Source organism: Panthera pardus, unplaced genomic scaffold (assembly GCF_024362965.1).
Source record: "Panthera pardus isolate Hobbes unplaced genomic scaffold, ASM2436296v1 HiC_scaffold_17, whole genome shotgun sequence".
Classification (NCBI taxonomy): Eukaryota; Metazoa; Chordata; class Mammalia; order Carnivora; family Felidae; genus Panthera; species Panthera pardus.
In genome coordinates this window covers 111,584,953-111,601,381 of record NW_026526732.1, presented here as the reverse complement: position 1 = coordinate 111,601,381, position 16,429 = coordinate 111,584,953, and the positions used below count along the sequence as shown (strand labels likewise).

The following is a 16,429-nucleotide window of genomic DNA, read 5'->3' as shown; positions in this document are numbered from 1 at the left end:
AATTTCCATGTTGCAAATGAAGAAAGCAAGGCCCACAGAGACCAAGTGCGTTACACTTTGAGACCTTGGGCGAGGCAAATGCAATTTGTGTCCCGCACGTGATGCCCTCCCTACTCCCTTCCTCGGATCCTGAAGGTCGCTCTGTCTGCCTGGTTACCTGGCAGCTGTCACTCAAAACATCTGGTCAGAAACGGCTAAAGAAACCAAATGGCCCTCTGACAGTAAACGTGGTGACAATTAAAAATTCACACATGGTTCTTGGTTCAATGTCTCCTCCTCTACCTCTTCACACCCTGTAGTAAATTTCCACGTGAAAGTCTCTTAGACTTCCTATGGGAGCTGTTAGTACACATGCCAAAGCCACTTCGAGGGCTGTATTGGAAACATTCAGCATAAATATCCTGTCCTATAGGGAATATTAGCAAAGGTCAAAAAAAAAGAAACAGTCAATTGAGAATAGAACTAAAATAATTCTAGGTTTTGTGACTAATGGTAACTGGTTAAGGAATATTAAGGATAAAGGGGTGCCTGGGTGGCTTTATTTCGGCTCAGGTCACAATCTCACGGTTTGTGAGTTCGAGCCCCGCGTTGGGCTCTGTGCTGACATCTCAGAGCCTGGAGCCTGCTTCGGATTCTGTGTCTCCCTCTCTCTGCCCCTCCCCTGCCCATGCTCTGTCTCTCTCCCTCTGCCCCTCCTCCCCTCCCAAAATAAATAAATAAACATTTTTTTGAAAAAAGGATATTAAGGATATTAAAAGGAAATTGTGCCCCTCTTCTGGATTCACTTCCAAACTTGAGGCTTATTTGTGTGTCTTCTCTTTCCTATCATCGTTAAATCAAAGTATAAAAAATAAATAAGGCCCTTCGCCCTCTCAATGCTCCTTCAAAACCAACAGGGGGCACAGTTCATGCCCCGTCACCGTGAGCTCTGCAGGCCCAGGTCTTGGTCACCAGTGTCTTCCTCTGCAAAATGGAAATACTGACAACCCTACTGCATAAGGATTAAATTCTCTCTCTCTCTCTCTTTCTCTCCACTCCCTCCCCCACCCCCTGCCCAGTGTGGGTCTCTGGTTTTATTCAACTTCCAACACTTGGGTTGGCTTGATATCCAAACAGTTAAGACTTCAAATACTTCTGACGGTCACGGTTATCAAACAACAAACAAAGCGTTCTCCCTGTCGCCACAAAGGGGACTCTATCGGCCCAGTGATGATAGAACCATCTATCCCGCTGCCGGGGCCAGAAATCCCACAGTCACTCCACTGATCTCCCCTCATTATTCCCACACCCAACCAGCCACTAGGTCCTGCCTCTCAAGTCTGGTCCCTCCACCGTCCCCTCAGCCTCGCGCCCCATGAGCCCCACGTTCCTCCCCACTAAGTGGTCTCCGGGCTCCAGCCTTGCTGTGACAGCAGAAGTCACCATGCCAGCTCCCTGCTGAACCCTTTCTGGAACTTCCAACGGTTTTAGGAGAAAGTCAAAACTCCTTCAAAAAAACCTTTTCTTGGGGTGCCTGGATGGCTCAGTCGGTTAAGCATCTGACTTGGGCTCAGGTCATGATCTCACTGTCAGAGTCTGGAGCCTGCTTCAGATTCTGTCTCTCCCTCTCTCTCTCTCTCGCTCGCTCTCTGCTCCTCCCCCACTCATGTTCTATCTCTCTCTCTCTCCCTCTCGAAAGTAAATATTAAAAAAAAAAATTTTTTTTAATAAAATAAATACTGGGGAGCCCGGGTGGCTCAGTCGGTTGAGCTTCTGACTTCGACTCAGGTCATGACCTCACAGTCTGTGAGTTCAAGCCCCGCATCAGGCTCTGTGCTGACAGCTCGGAGCCTGGAGCCTGCTTCAGATTCTGTGTGTGTCTCTCTCTCTGACCCTCCCCCATCCATCCTCTGTCTCTGTCTCAAAAACAAAATAAAACATTAAAAAATTTTTTTAATAAAATACAAACGAAAAATTTTTTAACATTTATTTATTTTTGAGACAGAGAGAGAGCATAAGCAGGGGAGGGGCAGGGAGAGAGAGAGAGCGAGCGAGAATCCCAAGCAGGCTCTGTGCTACGAACCCACGAACCGTGAGATCATGACCTGAGCCAAAATCAAGAGTCAGTCGCTTCAGCAACTGAGCCAGTCAGGCACCCCACCTTTAAAATCCCTTTATGGCTGGGTCCTCTGGTCTGTCACACATCTCCACTCGGGCGCCTTCCCATTCTTCAGCCAAACACAATTTGTGTGAGTTTCTGAACATGCCCCATGTTGTCTCATCTGCAGATGCTCACCCACGCTGTTCCGTGTGTGGGGACCTCTTCCTCCCCTGCTGGCCTGCCTGACACCCCCTCATCCCTTTGGGGCTCAACTTACACGCCATTTCTTCCAGGAGGCTTTCCAGGATTGCCCTGGCTCTGGGAGCTGCCCCTCCAGGCCCCGGTACCACCCACGCCACAGGCTTCATTAAACGGCTTGTCTGCCTCCGCTAAACAGTGAGCTTCGTGAAGGCCGTGCCCTTGCCTGGCTTTCTTGCTGCTGTAAATCCAATTAGCATGATGCCTGGTGCACAAATAGGTGCTCAAAACTTTTTTTTATGAAAAAAATTGTGGTATTAATTTTTTACTACCAAGAAGAGCCATAAACTTGTGATTCGTGTCATTCCCTTAAGCTCCAAACCCTCCTACGTGAAAGATGGCCTAAAATAATGGCTCAGACACAGAGCAATTCATCTCCAGACTGCCCTACCCCAAGCCATCTGCTTTAATTCTGCAGAACGGCTTTGGTGGAGCGCACAAAGACTGCCATTAGCATTCCTAATTCCACCTGTATACTCAGAGTCGTCTCACGGTGTCTGGGACACACAAGTGAAACCGACACTGCCACAGATTAAAATGCACACATCGAGCCCAAACTGTCTTTCTATGAATGAATGCATTTATGAGAAGCACTGGGCACGTGCTGTTGATACCAAATTTGACGCCCACGATTCCACTACCTTTGTACCAGAAGGCAGAGCAAAGAGAATTCCCAGAGGGGGAACCACAATCTGAACATGGTTATATGGAAACGAGTGAATTAGAGAAGTGGGGAGGGGAGGAGAGTTTAGAAATAAATTACAGGGTCACCTGGGTGGCTCAGTGGGTTGAGCATCCGACTCTTGTTTTGGCTCAGGTCATGCTCCCAGGCTTGTGGGATCGAGTCCCGCATCAGACTCTGTGCCGAGCGTGGAGCCTGCCTGGGATTCTCTCTCTCTCTCCCCCCCCCCCCGCCCCGCTCTGCCCCTCCTCTCTCTCAAAATAAGTAAACAAGCTTTAATTTAAAAAAAGAAAGAAAAGAAACTACAGTCATGAGTAAAAATGCTGAAAGTTTCCAGTGACAAATGACATCGCCTTCTCTTCACTTTATACATAACTATGTACACCCATTTACATAGACTAATAGGTGAGAAGAGCCAGAGTTAATCAATACTATTGATAAAATAATTGACCCAGGAATAGCACAAGGGAATAGCAACCTGACCAGGAGAAGCACCAGCCAGCAGAAAGGTAATTTAATTCAATTTCCACATACTCTTTGAGTAAATTAAGTATCAGCCAATTGAGCATTCATGAGAAACACGATATCCAGCTCCAAAAGCCATACTAAGGGAATCCCTCTGCGGGAGGCAGGTGCAGAGCCTGGCCAGCTCAGTCAGAGGAGTATGAGGACTCTTGATCTCGGGGGTTGTGAGTTCCAGGCCCATGTCCAGCGTAGGGATTACTTGAAAATAACTTTTTTTAAAAAAAGAATCTCTTTTTATGGTAATACAGTAATACAGATAATAATTTATCAGTAATAGAAACAGTAATACAGATAAGAAACATATAATTTTAAACTGATATTTACAATCACTCTTTTAATCCAGTTTTTAAAAGCAGCTGTGGGAGAGCCCATACTAGCTAATGCAAAACTTGTAGCACTGGAAATTGAGTTATCTGTTTCTAGAAAAACAGGCTGTGAATATGGAGTTTTTACCAATTAACATACACTCTACAAAGTACAAGTTGGGTGATTATCAGGTGACTTGTTTCACAGAAATTTCTAAAAGTCAGCAGCACAGTTACATTAGGACGCATAATTGGAGGGGCCCCTGGGTGGCCCAGTCGATTCAGCAGCCAATTTCAGCTCAGGTCATGATCTCACAGTTGGTGGGTTCAGGCCCCACGTCGGGCTCTGTGCTGACAGCTAGGAGCCTGGAGCCTGCTTCCGATTCTGTGTCTCCCTCGCTCTCTGCCCCTTCCCTGCTCATGCTCGGTCTCTCTCTTCTCTCAAAAATAAATAAATGTTAAAAAAATAAGTCTGAAAAAGATGGCCATGGAAGTCCATAAATCTCTGAAACTCAATACTTACTGCTACAAGATGAGGAAAAAAATACAAAGCGGCATGGACTGCCATAAGAAATTTCCTGGACAGAATGCTCTGGGTTAAACATTAGACACTGCAAATATACCAAGTAATTTAGTTTTCACTCTCCCACCATCCCTTACCACTGAGAGCTTTGCCCCCAGCTAGCAGGTGGGCTGAAATAAACCTTGTTCCAACAAACCAAACATCCAAACTATGTAATCATGGGATGACATCTGAGCTTGATGTGGCTGGCTGCTTATAAAGGAGTCTTTCACAATGATAAACGGGAATTTTCATTGTTGACTAAGCCAGACACTTGCATACTTCCTGCTGAAATCAACCAAATGCAAATAAACAGCCCTATCTTTAACAAAAAAAAAAACAAAAAACAAAAAACAAAACACTTCTATCCACTCATTGTGAAGTACACTGAAATCTGTTCCTTTGTATAAAAGGATAAGACTAGCATATTAGCCTGTTACCTACCTACTAGACAGAGACCTCGAAAGTTGTTTTTTCAGTACTGCAATACAGGTAAGCCACGTTACATGTAGGTTCTCACTCGCGTCTCAATCAGCACTGCACTCGAGAAGGCAGGGTGATGAGGTTCAGTCTGGGGCCAGGGACTTAGCAGAACCAAAAGACCCATGGGTCCAAGCACAAACCCCTAGCTTCACTAGCATGGCATTCTTCCCATTCTATTCCACCAGCAAAAGTCCAAGGATTTATTGCTACTCTACACAACTCTGGATCTTTGAAACAAAGGTTTTACAAATAGCGCATGTAAAATGGGAACAGTAAACACAGAAAATTTGTTCTAAATTAAAGCAGAATAAAATTTTAAATTAGACCTACACCGATGAAGCTTCAATATCATAACCAAAAATCAATGTTATGATCACAGATGATGTTACATGCCTGTTTCTTAGTACCGATTCCTCTGGATTTCACTTCTATTATTCTTCTAACGTATCACCCTCTTGGCTTTTCTTTTAGGCACTTAAATAGTATGTGGGAAAAATCTGAAACATCGATCTGTATAGTGAGTGGAAAAAATCTGAAACATCGATCTGGATGGTTGCTGCATTGGTCGAGGATGTTAGGCTACCTTCAGTTCTAAATACAAAAGCCACACTCCAAATCAGGAATATTCTCCAAAACCTTTACTTTCACGATGTTGCTTCAAATTTTGTCGTTTTCAAAAATTCTGACTGGAAGTGCCAGTGCCATCACAGCACTGCATGCTTATGTACAACGAAGAACTCCCTGAAATGAGAGATCCTGGCACACGGCACCAGCATAGGTCGCTGCCAGTCACTCGCGCAGCTCTCTCCCACATACCGCCTGCTCCGTGGAGGGGGTGTGACAGCCCAAGCACTTGGTCTTCCCAGGCTTCCCAGGAAGCCTCCCACGAAGCCCTGGATTCAAGGGCATTTTGAAACTCAAGTCAACCTCAATCCAGCTCCGCCATCTTGGTTATGCAACTGAAATATGCAAGTGGGAAGAACTGGGTTCATAATTAGAAATGGACAGAAAGGAGACATGACTTTCAATAAGTGGTTAGTAGTCTTCACCAATGTTGTGGTTTGTTAGGTTTTTTTTAAGTTTTCTTTCAATCAATCTGACCCAAACTCTTCAACCCTCACGTTATAATTTTGGCTCTCCCTTTTGGTTAACCAGCTGTGATGAAGAAGAGCTAGTCACTATATTCTTTGTAGGTACCGAAGCCAATTATTGACTAGGTCTGAGTAAATCGTTTTATCCACTCGGAGTAACCACCTCTGGTATTGTTTCAATTTTTTTATTCTTTCTGGTGTAGCTTAGCTCTTCAGACTCTTTCTAGAGTCTTCCTACAACATTACCTTGTTGTACTTTATGATTGGCACCTGGCAAACGTCTTTTTATGTCCATATGGCTGGAATCTAGCCCACTGCCTGGCTCTTGATAAATAGTCTTGAGAGAATGTGAAATCGTGCATGAGCAGTAATCAATAAAAGGCTGGGCATGATTCATTTGTCTACCTTGGCTATCTTTGGCTATTTATTTGGTCATCATTTCCCTATGATTCCTGCCTTATGGAAATCATCATGCTTTCATCCTGAATAGTCCCTTTGACCTTTCCAGACAACTCCAAAAGCTCCTCTTGGTAAGTGTACAACTGAAAGCTTGGCACGCTTTGGCAGAACTTGAAAATCTCATCCTGTATGTGTCTGAGTCCCATGCGGTATAAGAACAAGAAGTTTTTCTCTGTTCAATAGGTTTTGCTGTTTAGTGGGGACTTACATGAAATGTCTTATTGAGAATAGTTTGATACCTCATCCAAATGGTATTTTTAAACATACACACTTGGTTAAGAATTTATTTTATGAGATACTTTTTCTGTTTTCCTCTCAAAAGGTTGATAATTATTTTCTAAATGTTCATTATATTCTTGTGTTTGCTTACAATAGCTTATTACTAGAAATTTTAAAATGATACATGTTCTAATTCACATGTCTTATGCTTTCACATTCAATTTCCTAAAATCATGTCTAAATGCCAACTGAAGAAGGGGTGCCTGGGTAGTCGGTTAAGCGTCGACTCTTAGTTTCAGCTCAGGTCATGATCTCAGGGTTCATGGGATGGAGCCCCACGCTGGGCTCTGTGCTGACAGTGAGGAGCCTGCTTGGGGTTCTCTCTCCCCCTCTCTCTGCCCCTCCCCCAACTGCATGAGCATTCTCTCTCTCTTTCTCTCTCTCCCCCTCTCAAAATAAATACGTAAACTTAAAAAAAAATTAAATACCAGATAGACAGAATGCAAAATACTTGGAACAAATGTCATGATTCATGCTAATAGACCAACTAACCAACTAATAGACCAACCCTTCAGCTTTTGATCAGAGCTGATTAGGGTTATTAACAGACAGTTTTCATTAGACCAATATTTTCCAGATTGATGTACACACATGTCTCTCTTGTTCAAACACACACAGCTCAATACTGAGAAAAAGGTAACACAAGAAAGTGTGAAAGAAAAATGAAATATAGCCAGTTGTGCTTTAATAGAAAACTGTGTCTTCACAGAGCCTTGGCAAGGTCATAGTCACCATGACCATGATGGGAACTAGCTATCCTTGGAAAAAAATGCCTCTTACTTAGCAGTTGCCTCAGAGAAGTGGGGGAAGGGGGGAAATAAAAGACTGGGGAGGGGCTTCAATTACTGTGGAAAGAACTCACTGAAGTGGGCTTTATCTTCTTTGATTCCTCATTAGATCAGCAAACCTGTCTACCATAATCTGGAAATCTTTCCCCAAGTTAAAGAAATATTTAGGACTTTAACTATTTAGTCATTCCCCCTTTGAACCCAGAATTCCCAGGCTAACGATTAGTGAGTTAAACCACAGAGCCCCATGCCTTCCCCACAGTATGGTTAATAATTACACCCAATTTAATGTCTAGAATCCCATTTCCAACCAAGAGCCTTTAAGTAGCAAATTTCATAGTATGTTTCATTAGAGAGTATGCATTAATGATTAAGCTGAGATATGAAGTTTTAAAGGTTATATTCAAAACCTTAAAGACATGCACCAGAGTAGCTGACCTGAAGTGCGGACAACCCCCGTTATCGCAAACTTGTCAGAGGAGCTAAAGCTTTGATGTTCCAGAAAACTCTCTCCCTACCTCTCCTCCTCTCCAAGGTGCTCCTGCAAGGGTTCCTCCCCACTAGGAAGACACAAGGTTTACTCAAATTCTGCATAATTGAACAGTCTAAAGATGAGGGACACATACTCAGCAGGATTCAACCTGATGGCTTATCCAACAAGGAGGCTCCCATCTCTCTGGAAAGGCATTCACTGGGATCTTCTCTCAGATTTGAATTTGCAGATTTCTTTTTAAGGCACCACCTCTCAGAACTACAGACGGCACACTCATTCCTGGATAGATCATATAGAATGAGGCCAGCGTGACCTCTGCCTGTCACTGCACATGTTCTGGCACCTCCACTAGCAGATGAGAAAGAACAGATAAAAAAAGGAGAAAACCAAACCGATCCTTGATTTTTTAAAAAATATAAATGTGAGGGGGGCGCCTGGGTGGCTCAGTTGGTTGAGCGTCCGACTTCAGCCCAGGTCATGATCTCGCGGTCCGTGGGTTCGAGCCCCGCATCGGGCTCTGTGCTGACAGCTCGGTGCCCGGAGCCTGTTTCAGATTCTGTGTCTCCCTCTCTCTCTGACCCTCCCCTGTTCATGCTCTGTCTCTCTCTGTCTCAAAAATAAATAAACATAAAATTAAATATATATATATATATATATATATATATATATATATATATATATATAAAAATGTGAGGAAGGGGGTAAAAATGATCTTTTCTGAGGACTCTGAGAACACACATGAGCAGTATTCAAGAAAATAAAATAAAGCTCCAAGTTCTTCTGTATTAGGCATCGATAGAAACTTTCACTGGGGGTTGAGAAGAGCCCACAGAGGGAGACTCCCACAGAGGAAGCCAACAAGGAAGGTCAAAGACCAGAGCCTGAACTGGAACATGAGACCAAGGTTCCTTTAAGAATGAGGAAGTTTGGGGGTGCCTGGGTGGTTCAGTCGGTTACCACTGGGTGGTTCAGTTCGGCTCAAGTCACGATGTCACGGGTCGTGGGTTCGAGCCCTGTGTCTAGCTTTGTGCTGACTGCTCAGAGCCTGGAGCCTGCTTCCTTCAGATTCTGTGTCTCCCTCTCTCTCTGCCCCTCCCCCACTCATGCTCTTTCTCTGTCTCTCAAAAATAAATTTAAAACGTTCAAAAATTTTAAAAAAAAAAAAAGGACAAGGAAGTCTGATATTCAGTTCAAAAACTATTTAGCCCTCCAAACAAGCCCCCCCCCCCCACTTAGGAAATGTACAAGTTCTTCAACAAAGATCAGTCTACGGAGTTAAGGTCAACCACAGCAAGCAAGAGAAGCTAAAGAGCGTCCAGTCCATGAGGACAGGGGCCCTGCGGCTTGGCTCGTGGGTCAGGGGCACACCACCTGGCACACAGCGGGCACACAATCAACCCTGGCTACTTGAGTAACGTTCATTTACTATGGCTCCAAATTACGCTCCAGAGACAATAAATGTGTCTTAGGACACAAACAAAGGTTTACCTGCAACTAACTTTATCCCTGAAACAAAATCGAAACAGACCGTGGCCGGGAAGACCTCTTAGTCATTAGCAACATCCCACTCACGTGCGACGTGAGGCACGCAGGAGGCACGCAGGAGGCACGCAGGAGGCACGCAGGAGGCACGCAGGAGGCACGCAGGAGGCACGCAGGAGGCAAGAGACACCTCCCTTAACTGTTGATAAGGAGTATGCGGGACTGTAGGGAATTACAACCATTACCAGCCCATTTCTGCCGGGTTCGGCGCAGAACCCGCAGACCTCCCGGAGACTCACAACCGAAGGTGCAGCTCTGACACACACACACACACACACACACACACACGCACACGCACGCACGCACACGCACGCACGCGCACGCTGCCGAGCCTAAGCAGCTAGAACAGGAACCCACCTGCGGTCCCACGAAACCGCATTCATTGACTTAGTGCAGCAAGGGGCGGCCCTTGGAGAAAGCGCAGGGAGGCTGAGACTGGGGGAGGGGAGCATCTTAGGTAAGGTTTGGGTCCTCCTCGGAGGAGTCCGAGGAGGTGTCTCAGGGAAGCAGATTCAGTTCTGGATGGATCGCGGTCTGGAGGTGAGATGAGGAGAAGCGGAGAATAACGCGGGGGTGGTGATGAGGCGAAGGCGGTTCAGCGATTCGAGATCCCCAGGAAAATACGGGCACCGCAAAGCAGGTCTGGAAGGTCAGCGGTAAAAGGGCGGGAATCACTGAAAGAGGGGTCCTTTTGGCATCTTACGGCTGGCGCACAGCACAACTGTGGGAGAAGCCACATCGTGCGCTCACTTTGCGGCCGGCTTGCCGTGGGTCCGCTCTCTTCTATCCCCGGTTGACTTCCACTCGTTCAGTGGGAGACACGCTGTGCCTCTTACACGGACGGGAGCATTAAATAATCTCCCTTAATCAAGTTGTAGGAAGAGACGTTCTCAAAACCTTAAGAGAAGCAGGTGGAAAAGAAACGACCCTGACCCATAACCCTAAACCTAGCACCTGCAACTCGACAGTCCTCCCAGCAAACCTCTAGCCCACCACCCGGGCCCTGGGTAACAATGGTGGGTTTGCTCCCCAGTCCTCTCCCCTGGACCCCAAATCCCCCAAAAGAAAGAGCAGGGAAGTCTTCACTTCTGCCTGGACACCCCCCCAACCGGCCCCCAGCATAGCACCTGTGTTCTGTAGCCATTTGTCTGCTAGTCCCCTCCTATATAACGTACACCAAGGCCTCCCACACAGTAACACAGAGTGACATTAAGAATGTCACAATCTAAAGGATGCCACTACATGGGTGAAATACAGCACAGGACGACTGGAAAGATCTACAACACTACGTCAAAGAAGGAAGCTTCCACTTGAAGGGCTCACGAATGGCTTTGTCACAACAGGATGGGGTCAAAAGCATTTAAACAGCTCAACACACGACACGAACAGGACTGAATCCCTAACAAATGAAATCGCTTATCAGGTGGTACTAGAGATGTTTATATATCCATCTTTTCGGTAAGACTATTATTCCTCAGGGTGAGGGGTTACCCAGGTCTTCTTGAGTTTTGCACCCCACCCCACCCCCCAGCGCTCTGCCCACCATGCTGCTCGGAATTGGCATCCAGTCCCGTGAAAGCAAAGCAGTTATTGGAAAAGTAAGAAAAAGCTCATTCGGGTAAAGCAAAAAGGCAAGAGCACAGTGCAGGCTGGTAAGGAAGAGACAAAAGGTGTCCCAGATGCAGACCAGAGGCTTCTAGCACTGGAGGACAGAGGACTCCTCTGCTTAGGTGACAGAGGAAAGAGAGACACTGGTGAGTTGACTTGGAACGTGGACACATCACAAGAGATCTGCACCTGGGCTGAGAGGAGGGGAGAAGGAAGCAAGGAGAAGATGGGGAATGTAAATAAGAGATACGCTACCAAGGTCCTCAGTGGCTGAGGACTGGGGGCAAGAGTACAAGCAGAGTCCAGGAGCTTTCGTTACCCGGATATTGGTAAAAACAAGACCTGCATGTAGGGAGGCATTAGAAGTCTGTTCTGAGCCCACAGTGCTATCTCACCTTGGAGCAGGTGCAAACCATAGCCACCTTGTCATTTTCTAATTCCTATCTCCTTTTTCTTTTTCCCCTTTCTTCCTGTTTCACCCCCACTTCCTCCTGCTGCCCTAAGTGTTGGCCGAATAACACCATGGACTTCTTCGGGGTTAGCAGAAGAGGTCCATTAGAGGTCTGCCTCTCTCCGTCCCAGTGATATGACCACCAAGAACAGGCCTGGCTGTCCTGTCAGTGTCTCTTCAAAGATGAGCCTCGTGGAACAGAAAAGCAATGACAGAAACCACAAAAGGACTTCCAATGTCAAAGTGACCTGTACCTTCTTGTTACCGTGACCTGCGGTCGGCAAGTGGATACCATGGTGTCTGAATTCTGAACTGTCTAAAGAGCACCCAGGTCATATCATGGACGTGGGTGAGGACGCTCTGGGAGAAGGGAAGGAGTGCCACTAACTCCCAGCGCCCGCTGCCTGGGCTTCCTGCCACGTGTGCAAATGGGACCACGGTGGCTAGGACACAGTGCTACACATCCAACTGAACTACAAGGGTCTTCCTAGAGTACCACGTACCGGGAATTCCTAGAACCAAGGTTTTAAGCAATTGTGATAACTGAATCATGTGCATTAGTGTCAAGGCCTTTATTACGTACCCAGCCCAGACAACTCTAACAGTATGACATGACCTCAGACTTGAGGGAGATGCCCCCAATTCCGATAAGCAATTTGACTCACCCTTCATACTGGGACATCTTTGAATGAGCATTGAAACGTCTCCCCTTTGAAACTGTTCTCTACCCTCCGGTACTAGGTATTCATATTCTGGACCGACTTCAAGGATTCTGTGAACCCCTCCCTGTGGTTGGGAATAAGATAGGCTATCTTCCTCCAAAGAACAGGGGTCACCAATAGACTTTAACATAGTGGGCAAGCTTTTCTCCAAAGACACGAACGTTGAATGTAATCACCCCCTTAGAGCAAGAAAACAGCATCTACAATTTTTGTGAAAGGCCAGTGTCTATCAAGTCTGTTGTCAAATTCTGAACATAGATCATCCTCTAACTTTCCAACTTGTTGAATTCTAAAAGTTTGACTGTATATTGGCTGTGGAAAAGAGAGAGGTACTTCCCCACAGTAAGAACTACACACGTAATAGTTAGGCTATCAGAACAACTCACAAGAGCTTGCGTGTTACCTCAAAACAACAGTAAGAACACTGTAGAACCAACTGTTGAAGCGATACCTTTACAGGAAAGTACATTCACGGTTCCCTTTGGGGAGGGGGGGGCCAGGAACAGAAAACTCTCCCTTTCTGGCAATGAAAGTAGGGACTCCCCTTGCTCAAAGCAGGCGTTGAGGGTGGTCATGGTGTGGACTTTGGGGAGGAAGGTCTCTGTGTTGAAGATGAGGCTGGGAATGCACAATACAGTGGATGAAGACATACTCATCCAGACCAGGAAGGTGGGCGGGGGAGGACGGAAGTGGGGCAGAGGGTCCAGGGGAACAAGTGGAAGGGGAGGACTTGGGTAGTCCACGAGCACAGACACGCTGTTTCTCGCCACCTCTCCCAACTCCTCTGCAAACCCAAATTTCTGCTCCTTCTTCCTCTTTATTCCCTCTGGAAGTCTTGGTGGGTTATTAGCACAGCACGGTCTATGCAGCAAGAAGAAAGAAGCGGAGGGAGTCACCAGTTAGAAACAGAATGAAAGAGATACAGTCTCCTGGCTGAAGGGAAGGGGCGAGTTTCCTCACAGGGAAGATGTGCATTGCTAGATCAGAGTCTGGTCTGTGTGGCTGGGGCACAGACCTTGCTAAAGAGAAAACAGCGGCCACTGCTCCGAAGTGCAAGAACAATTAGAAGTTAATGAGAATCCTGGTGAATGCTTCCCTTATTAAGGACAATCGTTTTTTAAAAAGTATATTAGAAAGATTCATTGCACACCTGTTGCACTTTGCCAGGCACAACGTCTTCATCGGAGACCCAGAATCCAGAGCAAATAGATGCTCGTTTTTAAAGAATTCACACATCTCACGTTCTAGCCCAGAAATTCAGCCTCGGTCACCAATTTCAAGCAAGGCAGCCTACTTTGAACGGTCGTGGATCCTTCAAACAAAATTACACCCAGAACCAATTCACTAATGCACTTTGTATTTGCTACAGATACTAAACTCTAGCGGTCATTCATTAGCTAGAACATAAGCAAAACCTGAAAAATTTATACCTTTGTCTATAAACGATTAGAATGTCATCCAAATTCTAAGACCCAGAAATATGGCACCTGTTATTAACTTGAACCTTCAAAATGTGATTTAGGTTACCTCTGTGTTAACAACTTCCATAGGTCTTTTCTTGGTTTCTCCTATGTCCAAGTAACTGGGGGAGAAAAAGAAAAACAATAAGGGTTTCTTTTATTGCTTTTGAGTCAGTTATATAATTTTCTTACTAAAAATTATTAAAAAGCAAAGCAAGCCATAGGAAATACTTATGCCTAAAGCAAAAAATCAGTGGCTACTAATTAAAAGCAATTGTGGTGGTAGGAACTGCTTTCAGTATCAACAACCAGAGCGGATATATGTCCTCTGGTCTCAACTTCAATGAAACTGAAGGCTTGGAAATACATACTTCTTAGGGGGGACATTTTCCCCCAATAATATTTGGCCCCTGACTATATATGTGGTGTTTCTAATTCTTATGTCAATTTTGACATAAAGAGTGGTCTGCCTGTGATGGTGCTTAATGGTTCCATTAAACACAGCCTTTAGGTCAAAACAAAGAAAGTACTGCTATAGCACGGCATTAGACCATCTGTGAAAGCCTGGGGAATCTTCTCCCCTTTGAAAGCACCTTCATGATACAGAAATGCTCAGCCATGTGGGATGGTTTAGGTATTGGTTCGGCTAAAATGCACATCGCTGGACTAGTTAACCTCTGGAGACCCCTATTACTCCATTGCTACTTGCTATAGATATTAACTAGTGATCATTCTACACACTGTATACTTTGGTCAATGTCAAGCCCTAAGTCCACCACTGTGATCTGGTCCCCACTGTGATTCATACAGAGCAGGTGCTAAATAAATGTTTCAGTATAAAAAAGTATAAATCTAGCATTTAATTTATAACCATAAATACAAAGACAGATACCTCAATTACTGTAATCGCTGAGTTGCAAAAAAAAAGTTTATATTAGGATTAATTATAGCTATGTTTTATTATTTTGCTTCCATTTTGGGATAGGATGCTTCAGTTAATCAATACCACTGGAAATTACATTTTTCTTACATGAATAGTGTTTACATAGGGCAGTGCAGAACTCCCTTTGCTTAGCAATAACATGGCTCTTTTGCAAATAGGCAGGGAGGGACTGCTTTCTGACATAATAGCAAAACATGTTAACTGTCATGTGAAGAAAAGCGATCCTGGATCCACAAGATTAACGAAGCAGAGTCAACTTCCAAAAACGCATAGGAAAACTTTGGGGAAAATAACTACCTTTACAATCCTGTGCTATACAATAAAAGTTTAATAACTACCTCGAGTTTAATTATGGTTTCAACAATATTAGGGAAAATCTGAGTAAAAGAAATTCAAGAAGGAAGATGATCATTTTCATTTGAGTACTATTTTTCCACCAATGCTAAATTCTCCAACATCATTTAGGGTCTAAATGACACAAATTACCCTCAATATCTTCTGGCCTGTCTTTTGTTCTGCCAGTTGCCCCAACCGTTAGGTAAACTTGCAACTGCTAAGCTTCAAATATATTCATTACTTAAATCTTCTTGGCTTCTAATCATGATAACCATAGATACTACTCCTTTAACTGAAATGAATCCACTATTCATCCGTCAGCATGGAAAACTAGCAACGGAACCTGTCATGACAAACTCAGTGTTTTTGTATGTCAACTAAAAGCAAAAACAACCATGCAGATCTCTTACCTATACATAATGACTCTGAAGTGACCTTTCTATTTGGTTTGGAACTGGACCTCTTTTTATCTTTTGAGTGGGCAGGGCCAAGTAAACCAAAAACACAGGGAGTTACAAAAGTGAGTCTGCAACTTTGAGCTGTTAATAGATTCTGAAATATACTTCCATTCCCATGACATTGCTTTTTACAGGAATTATTTAATAAAAGAAAAATCAACAAAGTACGTGATGGAAGGAACTGGACGTACAGATGGTTTGCATTTTCTATGACATTTTGGTGTTCACAAAGCACATTGACGGCCACACCATTCGCTTTTCTAACAACCCTGGGAGGTAGGAACGGTTTACGCTCCTCGTCCGCATCAGGAAGAGGCACCAGCTGAGTCCCGTGGCTCAAGGATACACAGCTAACGATCAGCTCAGTCTCAGGTCTGATTTTGAGACTCAAGATCTAAGTGTCTTGCGCATCGTTTCACTTAGTTCTTTTCTATGAAGTTAGACAAAGGGTGCTAAAGGAGTAAAGGAGCTTTCCAAGAAGGGAAAACGAAATCCAAATGTATCCCTCACCTCGCACAAAAGGAATGTCCAGCAGAAGAAAAGGCAGAACATTCAGAACTCAGTTTAAGCAAATTTAGGAAAAGAAAAATGGTATCTGACGACACTAGTGATATTTGGGAAAATATCTCTATACAGTTAAAACCAGAATTCACAAGCACACACTTTACGCTGAAGATAGTTTTTGCTATCCTGAGGCCCAAGCTCAATTTCAATTAAAATATATTAAAAGCTATGAAATATAAAGTTTCCACACAATCCAGGAATCCCACTCCTAGGTATATAAACAAGAAAAGTGGAAACTTGCACACGATTGTTTCTGGCAGCATCATTTCATAATAGCCCAAATATCTATCACCTGATTAATGGAGAAACAAAATGTGGCACAGCATACCATGGAATATTC

At 44.6% G+C, this 16,429-nt stretch overlaps 1 protein-coding gene across 1 annotated transcript in view; it reads right to left on the bottom strand.

The window, feature by feature from the left end:
• Window positions 1-16,429, bottom strand: part of DCDC2 (doublecortin domain containing 2) — a 163,268-nt gene that overhangs the window by 143,596 nt on the left and 3,243 nt on the right. The window contains exon 3 of the mRNA XM_053904848.1: window positions 13,856-13,910. Within this exon, the coding sequence (XP_053760823.1) occupies window positions 13,856-13,910 (55 nt within the window). The remainder of the gene's footprint in view (window positions 1-13,855; window positions 13,911-16,429) is intronic.